Genomic DNA, 22,843 nt, shown 5'->3' on the forward strand with positions numbered 1-22,843 from the left:
CTAACAGGTTCTAGGAGTTAGGGTATCAAGGCCTGGGGAAGAAAGCATGCAAGAGATAGCATCAACACTTAGAGGCCTTTGGGCCATCACCTGACTCGAACTTTTCATTTATAAAGTGAGAATGATACCTGCCGGTAAACTGTCTGTGTTTGTAAATAAGTATTAAATAGTTGAAAGGCAAATAAATAAATAAATAGTGGTACATTCAGACAATGAAATGTTATTCAGCACTAAAAAGAAATGAGCTATCATGCCACAAAAAGACATGGAGGAAATTTAAATGCATGTCACTAAATGAAATAATTCAATCTGAAAAGGCTACATACCTTATAATTTCAACTATATGACATTCTAGAAAAGGCAAAACACTATGGAAACAGTAAAAAGACAGTGGCTACCAGGTTTTGGAGTGGGGGTAGGATGGAGAGGATGAATAGGTGAAACACAGAGGACTTTTAGGGCAGTGAAACTACTCTATATGCCACTATAAGGGTAGTGACATGTCATTAAAAATTTGTCCAAACCATAGACTGTTTAAGACCAAGAGTGAACCCTAATGTAAACTGTGCACTTTGGATAATAATGATGTATCAATGCAGGTTCATCCGTTGTAACAAATGTGCCACTCTGGTGGGGAACGCTGAGAGTGGGAGAGGCTATACACAAGAGAAGGCAGGGAGTTTATGGGAAATCTCTGTACCTTCTGCTCAATTTGGCTAAGAACCTAAAACTGCTCTAAAAAATAAAGTCTATTAAAAAAAATGTTAGGTTCACTTAATAAACCAATTTTGGGGGGAAATCAGTAGAAAATAAAAATTGGCTAGTAAAAAGTAGATAAATGTAGGCATTCTCCACAAACTATAGGCCAAAATAAATTCCAGCGGAATAAAAGAGCTAAATTAAAAGGAGGAAGAGGAGAAGGAGGAGGAGGAGGAGGAGGAGGAGAACTTGAAGAAAAGGAAGAGGAGGAGGAGGAAGAGGAGAAGAAGAAGGAAGAGGAGAGAAAAAAAAACCCCTATACATCCCACAAGAGAAAAAAGAAGAATATTGGATTTTTGAATTAAAAATGTCTTCAATGTATAAAAGCACAAGTATATATCAAAAAGGAAGAGATAGAGGCATACATTTTAAATTTCTGTAAATAAAATTTTAAATGAATGTTCAGTATTTTTATAATAGCAAAAGATATGAAATGTAAACAACTTGAACATTTATCAGTATGGTACTGATTAAAAAATTAGGGTAGTAGATTCACGCATGTAATATTATATACACATTAAAAATTATGCTGCCTGGCCAGCATGGCTCAGTGGTTGAGCATCGACCTATGAATCAGGAGGTCACTGTTTGATTCCTGGTCAGAGCACATGCCTGGGTTGTGGGCTCAATCCCCAGTAGGGGGCATGCAGGAGGCAGGTGATCAATGATTCTTTCTCATCATTGATGTTTCGATCTCTCTCTCCCTCTCCCTTCCTCTCTGAAATCAATAAATTATATTGATTTGGTTTTTGCCCTATAGCCAAAGACTATTGAATAAATGCAATTTTAGATGTTTTGAATTAAAACAAAATGTTTGAGTGATATATCTTACCACTGTTTAATAAATCAATCAGCTAATGATTCAGATCATTAAGTATAAGAAGGCTTTTCCTATTATAAAAAAATGATATAGGCCTGGCTGGGTGGTCTCACATAAATTATTTTTCTTTCTCTCTCCCCCTTCCTCCCTCCCCTTCACTCTCTCTCTAAAAAAAAAAAAAAAAGAAGGAAAAAAAAGAAAAAAATCAATAGAGAAAATATCCTTAGGGGCAGATTTAAAAAGAGTGTCAAAAGACAAACTAGGAAAAAAGTATTTATAACTCACATTACAGACAAAGGACTAATTTTCTTTTTTATTAAATCAAATGTATTGGGGTGACATTGGTTAACACAGTATATAAGTTTCAAGTGTATAATTCTATCATATATCATCTGTATTTTTCACAGTATGCTCACCACTAATTTTCTTTTTCTTTTTTTCTTTCTTTCTTTCTTTCTTTCTTTTTTTTTTTTTTTTTTTTTGAGCATTTAATCACAGTCTTCTGCTTTAATAGCATTTCAAAGCACCCATCAAACCCAAAAGCAAAGGGGGAAAAATACAATTTGTTCCTGAAAGCCCCGCAGGCCAGAGCTCTTGGACCCACTGTTAAAGGTTTCGGGCCAAAACACCCGGAGATGCAGGGGAAGCCCGACTGGCACTCCCACGGGAGAGCGGACGAGGCCGTTTGGGAGGAATGAAAGGACCCCCCATTTTGGCCAATCCTTGGCTTCTCAGCCGCCTCCCACGTGCTTCCCGGGTCGCTAGAAACACACGGCCCCAACTCCCCCAAGGACCAGCCCAGATCAAGGTAAACAAAACAGCTTTAAAAATAGCTCTTCCTGGGCTGGAAGTCTCCACCGTCGCCCCTCCGGGAGGAACGATGCCGCATTTACCCAGCCCCGGGCACAAAGACAGTCCCAGTATCTCCGTTTCCCCGTTACAGAACCTCCTCAGCCCTTTTGCTCTTCGTTTTGCTCGGTTACCGAGCTAAAGCGTCACTACACACATACGAAGGGACAGATGATGCGACCCACCCGGCCCCTCGCCGCCCTGGCCCCTCCGCCACCTTCGGCAGCCGCCTGGGAAAAAAGGACCACTAATTTTCTTAATAAATATAGAGCTCCTAAAAATCCACAGGCTAAAACTAAAAATCTAAGGAAAATAGGGGGAAATAGAAAAAATTCACAGAAAAAAAAATTGAAGGGCTCTTATAAACATCTTTCATAGTAAGAGAAACGGAACTTTTCACCAATTACATTGGCAATAGTTAGTTTAGTAACACCCTGTATTGGCAACAGTATAAAGAATTACTGGTAGATACTCATACATTGGTGAGGGTATAAACCAAGGGTGGGCAAACTTTTTGACTCGAGGGCCACAATGGGTTCTTAAACTGGACCGGAGGGCCGGAACAAAAGCATGGATGGAGTGTTTGTGTGAACTAATATAAATTCAAAGTAAACATCATTACATAAAAGGGTACGGTCTTTTTTTTTTTTAGTTTTATTCATTTCAAACGGGCCGCATTCCGGCCCGGCAGGCCGTAGTTTGCCCACAGCTGGGTATAAACAGACATATTTGCTAGAAGGTAATTTAGCAACAACTATCAAAACTGAAAAGCACATAGCCTTGCGAAAACTCGGGTGAACCTAAGAACGGTGGGCACGGGTTTGGTGGCTAGAGAGGCTGCACTGCTGTATTTTGACCAAGGTTATGAGGTGCCTAGTGTGCGGGAAGGACTGCGGGGCTGGTGGAGAAACAAACTCACAGACATCAGCCTACAAAGAACTACCTGAACTACCTGACAGCCCCGTGTTATTCTGCTTTTGAAACCAACAGAATGAGAAATAAATTTGAAAGATTGGCTGTTCGTCAACCAATTGCATTGCTCAGTATAAAACTAGATGAACTTCCAGCCCCTTCCTCGGGTCAGAAAAATGTCGTTGCTGCATAGAAAGAATGTGTAAACAATTCTGTAGCCCAGTTAGAGCATCAAGCGGTTCGAATTGAGAATCCAGAACTAATGTCACAGCATGGATGCAATGCCTGGGAAATATATAATGAAAATCCAGTTCACATGATTGAACATGCACAGAAAGAGCTCCAGAAGTTAAGGAAACATATTCAAGATTTAAATTGGCAGCAAAAGAACATGCAACTCACAGCTGGATCTAAATTAAGAGAAATGTAGTCAAATTGGGTATCCCTGGTCAGTAAGAATTATGAGATTGAAAGGACTATTGTGCAGTTAGAAAATGAAGTCTTTCAAATAAAGTAGCAACATGGAGAGGCCAACAAAGAAAACATCCAACAAGACTTCTGGAAAGACAAATTAATTTGGTGGGTAGAAAGGAAGACAAGTTGGGCTTTCACAGAAGGTCATGCACCTGAACTATGAAGGATAACAGCATCTTATGGGAATCACCAGTGGTTAAGTGTTTAGAAACCATAGAAAATTGACTATTATATTCTACTAGAGGCCCGGTGCACAAAATTCGTGCACGGGGTGGGGGGGATCCCCTCAGCCCAGCCTGCACCCTCTCCAATCTGGGACCCCTCAGGAGATGTCCGACTGCTGGGTTAGGCCCGATCCACGGGATCGGTCCTAACCCAGCAGTCGGACATCCCTCTCACAATCCGGGACCGCTGGCTAACTGCTCACCTGTCTGCCTGCCTGATTGCCCCTAACTGCCCCCCCTGCCAGCCTGATCACTCCTAACTGCCTCTGCCTGCTGGCCTCATCGCCCCCAACTGCCTCCCCTGCAGGCCTGGTTGCCCCCAACTGCCCCACCCCGCTGGCCTGGTCGCCCCTTACTATCCCCCACCCGCTGGCCTGGTCGCCCCTTACTGCCCACTCCCGCCAGCCTGATCGCCCCCAACTGCCCCCCTCTGCCGGCCTGGTCGCCCCACATAGCCTGCTGTTCAGTCGTTTGGTCGTCTCTCACTAACCCCCCTGCCGGCCTTGTCGCTCCATGCAGCCTGCTGTTCAGTCGTCCGTCTGGTTGTTTCGGTCTTGATGGCCCCTGGCTTTTTATATATTCGGATTTGTATATGAACAAAACCACAAATTTCAACTTGGTGGTAAAAAAAAGAAAAGAAAAGAAAAGCACATGCCCTTTAGCCTAACAATTCTATGTCTAGGAATATAGTAAAGGACCAAGTGACCTATATACAAGGTTATTCACTGTAGCATTATTATTAATAGCAAATGACTGAAAGCAATTTGAATGTCCACTACCAGGAGACCGGTTAAATAAATTATGGTATACATATACAATGAAACATTACAAAATGACAGCTGTCAGAAAGAATGAAGCTCTTTAACAATTTTATTTATTTTTAATATATTGTTATTGATTTCAGAGAGGAAAGGAGAGGGAGAGAAAGATAGAAGCATCAATGATGACAGAGAATCATTGATTGGCTGCCTCCTGCACACCCGCACTGGGGATTGAGCCTGCAACCTGGGCATGTGCCCTGACCAGGAATCGAACCATAATCTCCTGGTTCATAGGTCTATGCTCAACCGCTGAGCCAAGCCAGTCGGATTAACTATTTTAAATAAATTATAAGATATATCACATGAGAAAAGCAAGGTACAGAATAGTGGTTATAGTGTCCTTTTATTTATGTGAAAAGTCAGGTGTAGCAAAGAAAATTATGTATTCATATTTACTTTTATAAGCATAAAAATTCTCTGGAAGGAAACTGGTAAATAGTAGTTACCTATGGGATCAGAAGGAAACGAGACATTTTACTGGATATGGTTTTATACTTTTTGTTTTTTTAACCATATAAATGTGTTGTCCATTTAAAGAATTAAATATTGCCTGGCTGGTGCGGCTCTGTGGTTGAGTGTCAGTCGACCCATGAACCAGAAAATCGCGGCTCAATTCCTGGTCAGGGCACATGCCTGGGTTTTCAGGCTCGATCCCTAGTGTGGGGTGTGCAGGAGACAGTCAATCAATGATTCTCTCTCATCATTGATGTTTCTATCTCTCTCTCCCTTTCCCTTCCTCTCTCTAAAATCAATAAAAATATACTTTAAAAATAAATAAATAATAATTAAATATTTTAAAACAAGTTATGGAGTGATAGATACAGTACAATCTTAATATTTTAAAAAGCACAGAAATATGGAGTGATATATACAGTACAATCTTAATATTTTAAAAAGCATATAAATGCACAGAAAAAAATAATAAAATCTACCAAAATATTAAAGAGTGATTGTTATTGCTATGGGAGGACTAAAAGATAGCCTAGATGAAGGCTGTCAAGGAAAATGAGATTTTCTAAGAAAATGGTCATTTACAGCTTTCCTAAGGCCCTGATTAAAAAAATATGTAATACACATTCCATAACACATCCTTATGAAAGCACAAAAGAAATGACCCACATGAATCATCATACCCCTCCCCCTCTCCAAGGGCAAATAGCTTCTTGATGACGCAGCAGCCAAACCTTTGAAAGCCTTAGTCTTTAGGAAGGAAATGAAAGGGAAAAACAAGTCCTTGACACAGACTTCAATGTTTAGGTCTTTACAAGGCAGAACAGAGCAGTGGTGAAATGAAAAAGAACCTCTGGTTTTTATTCTTCCCACTAGGGCCTATAGTGAGTGAGAGTGAGTGAGTGAGTGTGTGTGTGTGTGTGTGTGTGTGTGTGTGTATCGTTTATTTGAGAATTTCTTTGACTTCCCTATTTCATCATGGCACATTTTCTCTTCCTGGCACAGATGGTAAAATTGTCCTGTAATATGGTTAACTGATTACTCTACATGACATTGTCAAATTAGTAATAGAATCCTTTTGCTACCAAGACACAGGTACTTTAGCTACTAGAAGGCAGGGCCACTAATCTGGCAGCTATTTTGGTCATCAGTCTGGGAAACTTGTACTGAGTTTTGTAAAAGATATTGGCATGATTCCCAAGTATCTAACTTGGAATACTGAGTAGCTGGCAATGCCACAAATTAGTATTAAAAATACCAGGAGGAAGGGCAAACTCATGGGAGAATGTAAGTTTGTTTTGGGTCATACTGTGCTTAGCCTGTAGGACAATCAGCCAGATAATATATAGCCGACAGCTAGTCTTGTAGACCTGGAGTTCAGCAGAGATGTGTGAGCCTAAACAATGCAAGTGGATAAGACTGCTTCAGGAAAATGAACAAAATAAGAAGAGATAAGGACATAAGACAGAACCCCATTAAAAGCTAAAATCCAAGAGGAAGAGATTCCAGGGAAAGAAACGAAGAAGGAGTGGTCACAGAAGTCAGAGGTCTCCATGACATAATAAAATAATAATGCCTGCCCTAACCGGTTTGGTTCAGTGGATAGAGCATCGGCCTGCGGACTGAAGGGTCCCAGGTTCGATTCCGGTCAGGGGCATGTACCTTGGTTGCGGGCACATCCCCAGTAGGGGGTGTGCAGGAGGCAGCTGATCAATGTTTCTCTCTCATCGATGTTTCTGTCTATCCCTCTCCCTTCCTCTCTGTAAAAAAATCAGTAAAATATATTTTTTAAAAATAATAATAATAATAATAATAATAATGCCTGATGGTGGTCAATAGTGAAGAACATAAGACAGCGCTCAAAGGAGAAATATGTTAATTGGATTTGATAACATGGATGTCATTTTTACTTAAATTTTAGTACCAAGATTATCAGTGGTAAGGGAAGAAGGCAGATTGCAGTGGGTTAACTTATTTGTTTTGTAAATTCCAATGTTCATAATTATTTTTGCCATAGGACTACAAGACAGTTAACTTGAAAGTTAAAAAAAAAGGAACATTTATTAATTACCTCCTATGTGCCGTGAACTTCAGTAGGCAAATTTGTATGCTTTTACATTAATCTTGCCATCAAATGTTATGATATAAATAACATTATTCTAATTTTTACAGATGACAAAAGCAATTACCTAATAGTTAAGACTAATAATTTCTCATGTTTTTCTAAAGCTTTTCATGTATTATCTCATTTAATGCTCACAACAATCCTATGAGGTGGGTACCAATGTTATCTCATCATGTTACAAATGAGGAAACAGAGGCACAGAGAGTTATATAACTTACCGCATAGTGGTAAAGCTGAGATTAAAATATGAGAAGTCTGACTCAAAAGTCTATAATTATAACTATGATGTCATTTTTTCCCCCAAGGACCCTGAGCAATGAGTCTGGATGTAAAATCCAGGTTCTGACACATTCTAAAGACTTTTGTCAGATTGCTATACAATGTTGCCTCCAGATTCCTAGAATGGTGTTTTAATAATGAAGATCATTAAGAACAATTCTTTAAAGGATAAAAAAAAATTCCCATCTTTAAAACTAATTAAAACAGAAAGCCTCATTTTCAGAACTTACTCTGAATAAAGAAAATCTAACCTAAGCCAACTTTCCCACTAAATTATAAAAATCCAATAGGGCCCTAGCTGGTTTGGCTCAGTGGATAGAGCATCGGCCTGCAGACTGAAGGGTCCCAGGTTCGATTCCAGTCAAGGGCACATGTCTGGGATGTGGGCTTGATCCCCAGTATGGGGCATGCAGGAGGCAGCCGATTAATGATTCCCTTTCATCATTGATGTTTCTATCTCTCTCTCCCCTCTTCCTTCCTCTCTGAAATCAATAAAAATATTTTTTAAAATAAAAAAATAAAAATCTAATAGGAACATTGGTTTAAAGATATTGTTAGAGGTAATATACACAGACTTTTAGAAGGGAGGGTAGCAAAGTAAATCCTATCAACTATAAATATCTTAATATCAATTCACTGATTAGATCTTTTCCAATGTGACTGCTAGTTGAGAATAAATTCTGATTTAAAAAAAAAAAAAAAAAAAAGGTAACCCTGGCTCAGGGGAAAGAGCTCCAGGGAAAAATACTGGGCTCTGATAGGAAAGAGCATGAGTATTTGGGAATACACAATTATGCACATATTTGTGAGGTTTGATTTTTATTTTTTTATTTTTATAAAGACTTTTTTATTGGGCCCTGGCTGGGTAGCTCAGTTGGTTAGAGTGTTGTCCTGATACGTCAAGGTTGCAGGTTCGATCCCCAGTCAGGGTACATACAAGAGACAACCAATGAATGCATAAATAAGTGGCACAACACATCAATGTTTCTCTCTCTCTCTCAAGTCAATAAATTAAAAAAAATTTTTTAAATAAATAAATATTTTTTTATTTGATTTACAGAGAGAAAGGAAGGGAGAGGGAGAGAGAGAAACATCCATGTGAAAGCTAAACATCGCTCGGCTGCCTTCTGCACACCCCCTATTAGGGGTAGAGCCTGCAACACAGGCATGTGCCCTGACCAGGAACCAAACAGGCAACTTTTCGGTGCATGGGAGGACACCCAACCAACTGAGCCACACTGGCCAGGACAAGGTTTGATACTTAAAAAGTAGAAGGATACCAGACCAATGAATCACTTGACAAATTTATCCAGACCAAACCTTACTTAAAACTAAATTATAAATGAAGTAACTGCCAAAGATAAGCAAAAACCATTAAATATTAGCTTCCACTCATTTTCAATACTCACAGTTTATTAGAATGTTTGCGGATATTAAGGAAAATAAACTCAACATCAAAAAGTTTATATTTTTAAAAGTAAGCTATAATTACAACTACTACTCATAAGTATCAACCAGTTGTCTACAAAATGATATTCATAGGACATTCTAAAAATGACAATAGTCAATAAATATTTCTCAGATGTGTCCTAGGATGACCCTAAGAGGAAAGTCCCAATGACTGTCCTGACCCTATTCCTCGTCATCATATTGTACAGTCCCTCCCTCAAGGGCTCACAGACTAGAGACCAACATCTTCTCCCTGCCAACAACTTAATGCAACTGTTTCTTTCCAACAACTAATTCACCCAATTGGACAAAAAAGAAGGTCTCCATACCTTGTCATGGATGAGCCCATGATAGAGGATGCTCTGCATGTCCCTGCAAAGCCGTTCCAGGCCACCATACTTGGACCAGACGTTGGGGCTGTTGGCTGACACCAAACCCTCCACAGTAGTCTTCAAATTACCCAGCAACTGCCAGTGCTCCCTCCTGTAAGAGCAACAACGATACCAATGGTTAGTTAACTTGCTGTACCTAATGCCGATCACATCAAAGAAGGTCTAAGGCAAGAAACCTTCTATCCCACATCCTATCATTCTCTCCTCACAAAAGTAGTCGATAACCTATGATTCTGGGAGTATGACCCATCAAGATCCTCTTCTGGACCATGGACAATATATAAAGAGATGTGGACATTTGCTCAACACCAGAAATCTTGTGCCAAACAAAAAAGCAGGAAAAAAAAAAGACTTTCTATTTCCAGCACTAAATACACATACCTAGATACAAATATTATGGGTAAGTACATAAATTGCCCGTGATTTTTTTAAAATATGTTTTTATTAATTTCAGAGATAGGATGGGTTAGAGAAAGGAAGGGAGAGAGAGAGAAACATCAATGATGATAGAGAATCATTGATCAGCTGCCTCCTGCACACCCACTACTGGAGATTGAACCCGCAACCTGGGCACGTGCCCTGACCAGTAATGGAACCCTGACCTCCTGGTTCATGGGTTGATACTCAAATTACTAAGCCACATGGGGCGGGCTGGCCATGATTTTTCCCCTGTGATTTTTAAAGCTAAAATTGAGATAAAAATGTTTTAAGTTTGCACTGAGCCATTTTGGGACATGCCCCCAAATCAGTCAACTATTCTCACATGCCAGGGCTGTGGGCTCAATCCCCTGTAGGGGGTGTGCAGGAGGCAGCTGATCAATGATTCTCTCTCATCATTGATCTTTCTCTCTCTCTCTCCCTTCCCTCTCCCTCTCCATTCCTCTCTGAAATCAATAAAAATATTTTTTTTAAAAAAAGAAATAAAGCACTTTAGTGGAAAAGTTTAAAAATCGATGCCAGATGATCTTCAAGGTTCCTCTTAAATCCCCAACATTTTCTCAACAGAGTTTCCAACCCATAAAAACTCAAAATCAACTGCAATTGAATGAAAAAAGTTGGATGCACGGAAACAAACTGGATAAGAAAATCATAAGGAGATGAGATGTCAAATTCCTTCTTTTGGGTCCCCAATTGTTATGCTGGGCACTTTACCTTTCCCCTTAATTTCTTTTTAGCATATGACTCTTTCCTCTTTTTAAGAACAGTACTGAGAATGGTAATAATTTCTTTAAGGAATTTTTTTACCATAACTATTTACATTATTTAAATATCTACAGGTATGGGAGGATTCTGAATTGGAATTCTTTCTACCAGTACTCAAAATGAACCTCTCTTACACATTTTTGTACATTTTCTGAGCATCTTTAAAAAGTAGATGGGTACAGTAAAGGCAGACATATAAAATAAAATGAATGAAGTTCGAGATGGTATATGAGTATCATCTAGAAAAACCCAGATGGATCTCGCTCTGGTCTTCTGATCTGAAAGCCTTGAGATGAAGAATTTATTCAAACTGAGAGACACCGGGCTTTCTTAATCTTATACCATTAAACATGTGAGTCACCAGACTCCCATGTTCTATTTCTTTCTCCACCCCCATTTTTATTGAGATATAATTGATGTATAAATTTATATTAGTTTCAGCACAAAATAATGATTTGACATATGTAAATATTGCAAACTGATTACTACAATAAGTTTAGCAAATATTCATCACCTCACATAGTTGTAATTTTTTATGAGAATTTTAAGACAATCTGTTAGCAACTTTCAAATAAAAATACAGTAGTGTTAACTATAGTCACCATGCTGTATATTACATCCTCAGAACTTATTTATTATTTTTTCTTTTTTTTCCCCCTCTCCTCAGAACTCATTTATCTTATGACTGTACCTGTGGACCACCTTTACCCATTTTCCCCATCCCTCCACCCCCACCTCTGGCAACGAACAATCTGTTCTCTGTTGCTATGAGTTTGGGTTTTTGAGATTCACATATAAGTGAGATCATACAGTATTTGTCTTTTACTGTCTGACTTATTTCACTTAGCATAATGCCCTCAAGGTCCATCCATGCTGTTGCAAACGGCAAGATTTTCTTCTTTATGGCTTAATAATATTCCATGGTATGTATGTATCAATATCACTTTTACTTTTGTTGTTGTTGTTAATCCTCACCCAAGGATATTTTTCCAACGACTTTTAGAGAGAGTGGAAGGGAGGAGGGGACACACAGAGAGAGAAACATCAATGTGAGAGAGACACATCAATTGGATGACTCCCACACAGGCCTCAACAGGGGCTGGGGATCGAACCCGCAACCGAGGTATATGCCCTTGACCAAAATTGAACCTGGGGCCCTTCAGTTCAAGGGAGGACACTCTACCCACTGAGCCAATCTAGCTAGGGCTATCACATTTACTTTATCCATTAATCTGTCAGTGGGCACATAGGTTGCTTCCACATCTTGGCTATTGTAAATAATGCTTCAATTGCCCTGACCGGTTTGGTTCAGTGGATAGAGCGTCAGCCTGAAGACTCAAGGGTCCCAGGTTCGATTCCGGTCAAGGGCATGTACCTTGGTTGCGGGCACATCCCCAGTAGGGGGTGTGCAGGAGGCAGCTGATTGATGTTTCTCTCTCATGGATGTTTCTAACTCTCTATCCCTCTCCCTTCCTCTCTGTAAGAAATCAATAAAATATATTTTTAAAAAAATAAACACAGGGGTGCAGATATCTTTTTTTTAAATCAAAGCATATCTTGAGATAGTGATTTGTTACCTTTAGCTGTATACCCGGAAGGAGAATTGCTGGATCATATAGTTATATTTTAAATATTTTGGGGAATCTCCATACTTTTTCCATTGTGGCTGCACCAATTTATAATCCCACCAGTGGTGCACAAGAATCCCCTTTTCTCCACATCCTCACCAACACTTGTTATCTCTTGTCTTTTTGATGCTAGCCCTTCTAACAGGTGTGAGGTGACATCTCATTGTGTGTGTTTTTTAAAATATGTTTTTATTGGTTTGAAAGAGAGAGAGAGAGACATCGATTGGCTACCTTCCATAAGCCCCCTACTGGGGATCAAGCCTGCAACCCAGCCAAGTACCCTGACTGGGTATCAAACTGGTGTCCTCTCAGTGCATGGTCTGACACTCATCCAACTGAGCCACCCCAGCCAGGGCTCATTGTGGTTTTGATATGCATTTCCCTGGTGATCGGTGATAAGGAAAACTTTTCATGTACCTATTTGCAATTTCCCTGTTCTATTTCTATACCAACTCTGAGAGATATCTCAAGATAACTAAGATGTACACAGGACTGAGGTGGTCATAAAAATGTCATTTATTTATTTATTTTTTAATAATTTTTATTTCTTGAAGTATTACAAAGAGTATTACATATGTCTCCTTTTTTCCCCCCCCTTGGCATTCCCCCGGCCCCTACCCCCCAGTGTCTTGAGTCCATTGGTTAATCTTATATGCATGCATATAAGTCCTTCGGTTGATCTCTTAATCCCCCCCCAAACCCTCCCCAGGCTTCCCACTGTAGTTTGACAGTCTGTTCAATGTTGCTCTGCCTCTGCATCTACCCCTGTTCATCAGTCTATACTGGTCCCCATTATCTGTCCCAACCTCACTGGAGCCGTCCCAACCTCACTGGGGCCGTCTCGGCCTCACCAGGCTGTTTCAACCTCACCGGGGCCGGCTCGACCTCACCGGGGCCGTCTCGACCTCACTGGGAAAAATGTCATTTATTATTGTACTGTGAGAAACTGCCATTACAGAGGCCAACTGATTGCCAACTTTCACTTAGGTGACTCTCCATCTCCTATGCTTCCTCAGAGCTAATCTGACCAGTTCTGACTGGTACAGTTTTTACATTCCAACAAGTTACAATCAAGTCTTGCAGGCCTGACAGCCAGTCTGGTTCCTCAAGTTACTATACATATCGGTGTTCTGATTCATTCTATATTGATCTTACAAGCTTAACTGTCAAAGAACATCATGATAAATCCTGAAAGCAGACACCAAGTACCTTATCATCCTAGGACTTAGATTCCAAAATGATGCAAAGAGCACTGAAATCCTAGAAAACTTGAGCATTCGGATCTACTGACAACTTCTCTGGACAAAACTAAAGAATGTTTTTTTCCCCACAATAAAGTGTCCCTAAGATACCAAAGCTACAAAAGAATGTGCCTCTTGCTCTAAGATACACCAAAACATTTATATTTGGTGCACGCTCACGTAGAAGAAAAGTAAACCTAAAAAATTTTTTTATTTATATAGCTAGTCTGTTTAGTGTTTTTACCTTTTTAGGGTCCTTTAATCTAATTATATAGTTATCATTTTCAGAGTTGAAAAACTAAATTCAATTGAAGCCCATACACAGTGGTTGGATTCATCCATTTATACCTGAATCTAACGTGCAAATAAGCAGATCACCAAGATAAATCAAATGCCCCTTCCCCTTTGTTAACCACAGTATTTCCTAGGTTAAACCTATTTGGTAGTAATCCTTTGGATGGTATCACCCTGTATTCACATGTAACCTTTATCTGGGCACAGGTAAGGACTTTGAAGTTATTAAGTTCAAAGCACCCGTTGCAGAGACACTTCTGCAAATATACAGAGTGTTCTCCTTTATTCATCATAAATTAAAAGCAGTCTTTCTAAGCTGCTCACCCTGTGCCAAGGAAGAACCAGGCCTAAATGACAAGGGCCAGCATAATCCATCTCTACCTGAATCATTTTCATTAACAAACAGTAAAGCCAATCTCAGAATAAAGTCCTACCTGTTTTCTTTTGGGAGGATTTTGACTACATTCCTCCTTTAAAGAGGAACAGGAATTGCTTAAGCAACTCAAATAAGGATATTCAAGGAAAAACAGTTTTCCTAAATGCCAACTCAGTCTTAAGGGTGCCAAATCACAATCAGCAGTGACACTCAAGGTAGAAACAAAGAAGTCAGAAGCAAATGTTATTTTTTAAAGTGTTACACTAAATAAGTAAAATAAATAGTAAATAAGCAATTATGATGCAATTTTATTTTATTTTTAAATATATTTTATTGGTTTTTTATAGAGAGGAAGGGAGAGGGATAGAGAGTTTGAAACATCAATGAGAGAGAAACATCAATCAGCTGCCTCCTGCACACCCCCTCCTGGGGATGTGCCCGTAACCAAGGTACATGCCCTTGACCAGAATCGAACCTGGGACCCTTCAGTCCGCAGGCCGACGCTCTATCCACTGAGCCAAACCGGTTAGGGCAGTATGATGCAATTTTAAAGTGAGCCTCAATCCAAGAAATATATATTGGCTTATCTTCAATCCCCAATGCTCTTTTTCATGGTAAAAGGAAATAGCTTCAACTTATTGGCATAGTCCCTCTACAGTGTGTCATTTATGTGAAATGAATAGTGGTATCTACCTGAGATCAGAGTTGAAAATCAGGTTGACTCAAATCAGGTAATGATTTGATCCCTGAAATGTGAGGACAGCTATGTGACATCATCTAATGGAATATCACGAAACCATTAAAATTTGTGGTTAGGAAGTTTCCAAGCTAATAACAGTAGGCTAAAGTATAAAAATTATAAAACAAAGACTATAAAAATTATAAAACTATAAAATTATTATGCTATTTGTGATCTCAGCATAAAAATAAGAAATAATATGTTAATAGTGGTTACTTTTGATTATATGAGGGAAAATAGAGAAAAGTTGTTTAGGCCTTCCTTGAGGCTATCAATTAATGAAAGATTAGTAATCTGAACAAAGTTAGTAAACAAGAAGCTGAAAAGTATCATGAGGATTTTTTTTAAATAATCAAGGTCATCTTGTGCTGAAAGATTGTGGTGAGGCAAGCACCTGGGACTTTTAATGCCAGAAAGTACTTCCTGGAAAGAAGTAATGGGTTCCTTCTTAAAGTACAGGAAAACATAATTAAGTAAAATAATTATTGGTAACACTGAGGTGGCAATTTTCTTCTTGTCTGGCTCCATATTTTCTGTTTTTAATTATATAGTATTAACCTTGTAGAATGTGTAGTTAAGTATTTATGATGTTTTAAAAACAAACAATATGCTTATAGAAAAAAACACACTTGACTCTATTATAAGTCTCCACTCTGGTGCACCTAGACAGTGATGGCGAACCTATGGCACGCGTGTCAGAGGTGACACGCGAAGTCATTTTTTGGTTGATTTTTTCTTTGTTAAATGGCATTTAAATATATAAAATACATATCAAAAATATAAATCTTTGTTTTACTATGGTTGCAAATATCAAAAAATTTCTATATGTGACACGGCACCAGAGTTAAGTTAGGGTTTTTCAAAATGCTGACACGCCGAGCTCAAAAGGTTCGCCATCACTGACCTAGGAGAACCTAATCGTTGGCCAGTCCCATCCCTTTATGGCTGACAGCAGAATCTCAATGTCCAGGAGAGAACAGCAGTACTTGGAGGCATGCTTTGTAACTTCCTACCTATTCAAAAAATGTCTCACCAATCACACTAAATTTGAATGATATCAAATTTATTGAATTTCAACAATGAGCAGGTTTAACAAAAGTAAAACCCCTTATGTTAGAAACCTAACCACCAATAGTGTACCAACTCCTTACCTGTGTCCCCAATCTAAATACCAACTTTCCTGCTAAGTAAGCATGCTGTAGTTGTTTCCTGAAAAATTCAGATTTACATCTACAGCAGCATTGTTCAATTAGATTTTCTGTGATGCTGGAAATGTTCTATATCTGTGTTGTCCAATATGGCAGCCACTAGCCACTGTGACCATTAAGCACTTGAAATCTGAGTAGTGTGACTAAAGAACTGAAATTTTCAATTGTATTTAATTTTAATTAATCTAAACTTAAGTAACTATGTGGCTAGTGGCTATCACACTGGACGGAGCTGTTCTATGGCCACCCAGATAGGTTGGTGAAACTTAACGAAGATTACAAAACAAAACAAAATCCATTTAGTGGAAGAAGTAATAAAGCAGCCATAAAAAGCAGAAACAGCTGTGGGGAGGGTAGATACTGAAAAACGTCAGCTCTGGGTCCCTGCTGTCAGCTGATACACCTCCCCTTCCTGGGTTCTGACAATAGCATTTGTCCCCCAAAAAACTTCAGGAGAATGTTTCTGTGGGCTCTTTTTGTATTAATAACTGGACTAGCAGTATGGATTGCTCAAAAGTCATGTATCCTACTTTGCTGCCAGTGCTGTATAAACTGTCAACTCCCAGCATGGTCAATGAATAGGAACAAAAGAGGCCCTTTCCTTCCATGGCAACAGTACAGGGGCAGCTGTCCAACTATGAGACATGACCAAATCATTACCACTTTCATTCCTTGAACAAATATTACTGAACACCAATTATATGTCAGGCACTATGCTAGGCTTATTATGGTGGTGAAAGAGGAGTCCCCATCTCTCACGGAATTCAGAATGCAATGGGGGAAATGGGCACTTACATAAAATGCTATGAAGTGAGAAATGCTATAATAAGAGAGATGAAAAAGGACAGGTAGGGCATGCCTTCCAAAGGAACATTATTTAAAGGATGACTAAGAGATCTCCAGGCGAAGAAGGAGGTATTACAGGGAATGTAGAGGAGCAACATTGAGAATGGTGAGGAAGGAGATGTGACAGCGAGTCGATGCATAGCTTTATAACTGGGAACTTCATAGGGACTAAAGTCCAGACTGAATACTAGGCAAGGGGTTTTGATTATTTTATATTTTTAATGAGAAACCACTGAACATTTCTGAGCAAATTACTTTTGTAACTTTGCTTCTGAAAAATTAAGCTGGTAGCAGTGTGGAGGCTGTCTGGAATTGGGGGGACTGAGTTTAGATTGGGAGATTAGTTAAGAGGCTACTGAGATAATCCGCAATGACAGATAATAAGGATCTTCAGTGAATATTTTCTTTATATCTGTCCAGAATTCATGTCCCTTTCTTTTAGTAACAGGTCCCTCATTTTCCATAGGGAAATCACACCTCTGCCACTTAGTCTGGTCCATGAAGTTCTAAGGAAGTATCACACTTCCCTGGACCCAGGGTTGGGCACATTGTTTAGTCCTGACTCAGCTGCATATCCCATACCCTGAAACAGGAACGTAAGTCATGTCCATCCAAAAAGAGTCAGTCCAGAATTTTTGCTTTTGCTATACGTATTGGGACTGCATTCTTTACTTATTTATTTTAGTTGGGGTTGCTAAAGTTCAATTTGCTAAGGGTTGCCCTGTAGAAAAGTCTGCCTGAGAATGAAGCCAACATACCAGAATAAAGGCCACATAGATAGGACAAATTTTTGTTTAAGCACACACCTACATTTGGCCATTCCGGAAACATTACCACTCTCTGTTTTGTTTTGTTTTCATTAATATAAGCCAATATATTTGGAAACAGAGAAAAAAATAAAGCTTCAAGATAAAAATCGGGAACAGAATTCAGAGGACTTGGTGACTGCTTGGATATGGAAAATGAAGAGGGAAGAATCAAATTTCACTCTGAGGCTTCTGGCTTGGTTGATTGAGTGGAAAATTCTATTAACTAAGATAGAGAACTGAAGAGGAAAAGGTTTTGGTCAATGGAATGAGTTCAGTTTGGAGACACTATCTAGATCACTGCACCAGGAAAACTGCACATGTAGCTGGGTTCCAAACTCAGAAATAGGCTGTATAGGCCAAGGCAGTCTAGGGTAACAAAGCAATGCTAGAAGAACCATTCCTTTACCTGTTTAGTACTTTCACCGGAAAATCTCCAAAAAACAAAACACCCAAAAACTGGCATTTAGGAAACCCTAGGGAAAATGAAATATCATCCCTAAGCACTACAGCATTCTGCTAGAGTGATAACCAGCTAAGTGGAAAACAACAGGGGACAGAACTACACTCCAGGGATGAAGTTAAAAGCTAGGCCAACACCCCAGTCCTCAGGGTGCCCAACTGAGATAGAGGAGCCATGGAAGGAGGAAGAGCAGGCTATATATACCATTGCAAATAGCACCAAAAGAACACGCGCACACACACACACCTTGCTTCAAGAAAACTGGGGAGGGGACAGAAGTAGTCATTTTTTTGCACTTAGTATATACCAGGCACTCTGTGAGGAACCTTATGCACATTATCTTATAGAATCTTCACAACTTACCAGTCAGGAAGGCATCATTCTTCCTACTCAGACAGGATGAACCAAATTAAGCAGTAGAACAAGGATTCGAATGCAGGCTATAAAAACGATTCTATCTGTCTATAAAGCTTATGCACATTTCACTACAACAACTGCTTTCAGAAAATATATTGAAAAGTTGTATTTTTAAAAAGTTATGCCACCTCATCAAGATTTTTTGTGAATCAGGTGTTTTACTGGCCATAGATAGGTTTGGTTTGCACTAAACCAGCCACAATGCCTCAATTCTCAGGCACAAGGCATGCATGTATCAGTTGTCTCTCTAGAGCAGCGGTTCTCAAACTGTGGGTCTCGACCCCTTTGGGGGTTGAACGACCCTTTCACAGGGGTCGCCTAAGACCATCGGAAAACACATATATAATTACATATTGTTTTTGTGATTAATCACTATGCTTTAATTATGTTCAATTTGTAACAATGATATTGGGGGTCACCACAACATGAGGAACTGTATTAAATGGTCGAGGCATTAGGAAGGTTGAGAACCACTGCTCTAGAGGTAAGGAGGCCATTGATGCCATGAAGCCTCACTAAACAACACATTCTGATCAAGGGCGGGAACTGTATTAAAGGGTCGCGGCAAAAAAAAAAAGGGGGGGGTCGCAGCATTAGGAAGGTTGAGAACCACTGCTCTAGAGCTAAGGAGGCCATCGATGCCATGAAGCCTCACTAAACAACGCATTCTGAGTTAACAACCACCAACAGAGAACAGGCTATAGCCACAATATAAGTGGCTTTATGGGGACAATCCCACTGCTGAAATGAAGTCTTGACTAGAGTTCCTTGGTTGAGAGTCAAGCATGGATGAACAAACAAAACAGAAAAAGACTCACAGACATAGAGAACAAACTGAGGGCTGCCCGATGGGAGGGGGTTGGGGAGACTGGGTGAAAAAGGTGACAGGATTAAGAAATACAAATTGGTAGTTACAGAATGTCATGGGGATTTAAGTACAGCATAGGGAACATAGTCAATAACATTGTAATAACTATGTATGATGTCTGGTGGGTATTAGAAGAGGGAGCACCTCGTCTGACCACTATGCTGTACACCTGAAACTAATATAAAATAATATTGACTGTCACATGTAATTGAAAGATAAATAAATAGTCAAGCATGGAAAGAGTAATAGGAAAACATACCTGCAAAGGAGCTATCCTACCAGCCTGAATGTCAGCCAAAGAATGCTATGAAGTTCACTATCTTATACATTTCTTTCTCACTATACATTAGCATAGTGAGAGGCAGCAAAGCACAGGAATCAAAAGTGCAGACTCTGGAGCCCAATTGCCTGGGTTTGAATTCCAGTTCCATCAGGGATTCACTGTATGACCTTGGCAAGTTATTTACCCCATGTCTCAGTTTTCTTATCTGATAAATAGTGATAATAGAGTATCTTATCCACTTGTTATGAGGATTAAATAAGTTTACCTGTAAGACTCCTATGCAGTCCTGGCATGTGGTAAATAAATGTTTGTTAAATATATTAAGTAAATAACTAACCCAGCTATGGGGAGAAAATTTGAACTTGAATTTTAATTTTCTTCTAGCACATAAACTGGTAGAAGAAAATAAAAAATAACCTTAAGACTTGTTTAGAATTTATATGGGGTCTCTTACATGAAGCATTTCACAGACATCTGGAGGAAGACGAGATAGCCAAATATATACATGCAGAAACTGAAACATGGAAAAGGGAAGTAAGATGTTCGGTTTCACTAACACATCATTCATAGATCTCAGGCAAGAACCCCAGTGTCCTGCGGGTACAGCAGTCGACAGGCTAACTGTGCACTTAAACAGCCAGGTCTTCACCCAGACATACCTCACTAATTTTCCCTTTCTGACATTTTCTCAGAGGTAAATATTCTACCTCCAGTCTTTGCACCCCAGCTGCCCCTGACACCATAACTGTTTTTAAAAGTCAAACAAGACTCCCTTAAGCCACAGTCTTGCTCTATCCTGCCACCATTGCTGATTGTTAAAAGGTTAAGATCAGAGCTATTAATGAAGCAAACCCTAAATATGGGATGCACCTCTATATAAGTCACCATTTGAAGTCGTTTTTGCCCTGGCCAGTGTGGCTCAGTTGGCTGGAGCGTTGTCATGCACTGAAAGGTTGAGGGTTTGTTTCCCTGGTCAGGCACATACCCAAGTTGCAGGTTTGGTCTCTGCTTGGGACACACAGGAGAGGCCACCAATCTATGTTTCTCTCTCACATTGATGTGTGAGTGTGTGTTTCTCTCTCTCCCTTTCTCTCTCTCTAAAATCAGTAAACATGTTGTCGGGTGAGGATTAAAAATAATCATACATAAAATCGTTTAAAAAAATCTTAAACCCTTTAATTTCTAGAAACTATGAACTTGATGACAATAGTTCCATATAGATGAATGTGAGATTGCTTAGTTGCAGCTGTGAGGAAGGAGCGAAGGGTTGGAAAATGAGAAGGAAATGACAGAGGTCCTGCCACTCTGACAGGGATCCAGCACTGACAAAGGGCAGACACACAATTTCCAGTCTCATTAGCAAGCCCCCACCCAACACGACAGCGGTTACAATGGCCGGCTTTCATCCACAGGCCAGCCTTCCTCCTCACACCCATCGCTGCCTAAGCTCCTTTCTAGGACACTTATAATGCCTAACCTTTGCTCCCAGAAATTTTCACAACGTCAACCTTGGCAATATTGGCCCGACTTGCTTGCTGTCACCGCAAGTTTCGGTCAGAGCACCAACCTCGTGTCCTCTTCCCATCTATAGACTCTGGACTATCACATCTTGCTGCAGCGCCCCTCAATATTCACCTCTTCTGCAGCAACCCCTCTCCCCCTGGCCTCAACATAGCCTATCCACCCTCCCTCGCCCTCCGAAAGCCGGTTCCCTCCTCCGTCCTACCCACGCCCTGCCCGTCTCTGCTCTCAGAATGTCTTCCCAAACAAGTCGCCCACAGCAGCCACCCTTATGTCTATTGCACCTGGCACGTCTCCCCACGCTCTCCGAACCCTCCCAAGCCTCCCGGTGGTTCAGCTCATTTATTCGTCCCCCGACTCCCCGGCCCTTTCCCAGCCACCTGCTCTCCTCCGGCCGGCGCTCCTCGCAGTCGCCAAACTCCACTCCCGCACGCTCCGGCCCCATCCCGGGCTGCGACATCGCCTCCTCTCTGAAGAGAGGCGTCCCTGCCGCTTCGCCCCTCTGGGCTCCCGGAGCGCCCCCAGGAAGAGAGAAGGGACCCAGGGCGGATAGGCTCACAGCGATGCACTACACCCGGATGACCGCAGCAGCAGTGAATGCTGCCTCAGCTGTGGTTTCTATCCCTGCCACCCCCACTTCCTGCTCCAAAAACTACAACTCCCAGAAAGCACTGCGAAGGCCCGGCCGCTCCCGGCATGCACCGTTCTATCCAATCCGAAGCCGCGCTGGACTGCAGACCCTGACGGCGTGCTTGTGGGCGTGCACGAGGCTGAAACGCCCACCAACGCTGGTCTCAGGAGTCCCTATGGATGCGGACGCTTACACGCTGCTGTCACTTTTCATCCTTGGGAACGGGACTCAGAGGAAATAACGCTAGTCTGAAACCAATTATGGTTGACCCCACTTCAGCCTACACTGGTTTAACACTTGTTAGTGGTTTGGGGGGACTTAAGTCATTTTAATGAAGAGCTCAGAAGAGCACAGGTTACTTTGGGATCACAAAGGAAGAGCTGGAGGGAAAGGCTTTAGGGCAGCGGTTCTCAACCTGTGGGTCGCGACCCCTCTGGGAGTCGAACGACCTTTTCACAGGGGTCGCCTAAGACCATCGGAAAACACATATATAATTACATATTGTTTTTGTGATTAATCACTATGCTTTAATTATGTTCAATTTGTAACAATGATATTGGGGGTCACCACATGAGGAACTGTATTAAAGGGTCGCGGCATTAGGAAGGTTGAGAACCGCTGCTTTAGGGGAAGGTTTCCCGGAGGACTGATGTCAGAGCAGTTTTCCTGGGCGCGTATGAGTCAGCCAGAAGAAGAGAAAGTGGAGAGAGCAACATAGCACTGCTCTGTAGGGAGGGATTTAGGTTAACATGAAAAAGTAGCTAC

At 40.6% G+C, this 22,843-nt stretch overlaps 1 protein-coding gene and 1 pseudogene across 6 annotated transcripts in view; one reads left to right on the forward strand and one right to left on the reverse strand.

The window, feature by feature from the left end:
• The window catches only part of RUBCN (RUN and cysteine rich domain containing beclin 1 interacting protein), a 53,101-nt gene extending 31,038 nt beyond the window's left edge, over positions 1-22,063 (reverse strand). For all 6 annotated transcript variants that reach the window (XM_014459243.2, XM_014459239.2, XM_023757319.1 and 3 more), the window contains exons 1-2: positions 21,828-22,063; positions 9,492-9,645 (exon numbers count right to left, since the gene is read on the reverse strand). In XM_014459243.2, coding sequence (XP_014314729.1) covers positions 9,492-9,645; positions 21,828-21,907 — 234 coding nt within the window. In that variant the 5' untranslated portion in view covers positions 21,908-22,063. The remainder of the gene's footprint in view (positions 1-9,491; positions 9,646-21,827) is intronic.
• Positions 2,460-3,977, forward strand: LOC102419720 (annotated as a pseudogene).
• Positions 22,064-22,843: the final 780 nt, after the last annotated feature.

Source organism: Myotis lucifugus, unplaced genomic scaffold (assembly GCF_000147115.1).
Source record: "Myotis lucifugus unplaced genomic scaffold, Myoluc2.0 scaffold_105, whole genome shotgun sequence".
Classification (NCBI taxonomy): domain Eukaryota; kingdom Metazoa; phylum Chordata; class Mammalia; order Chiroptera; family Vespertilionidae; genus Myotis; species Myotis lucifugus.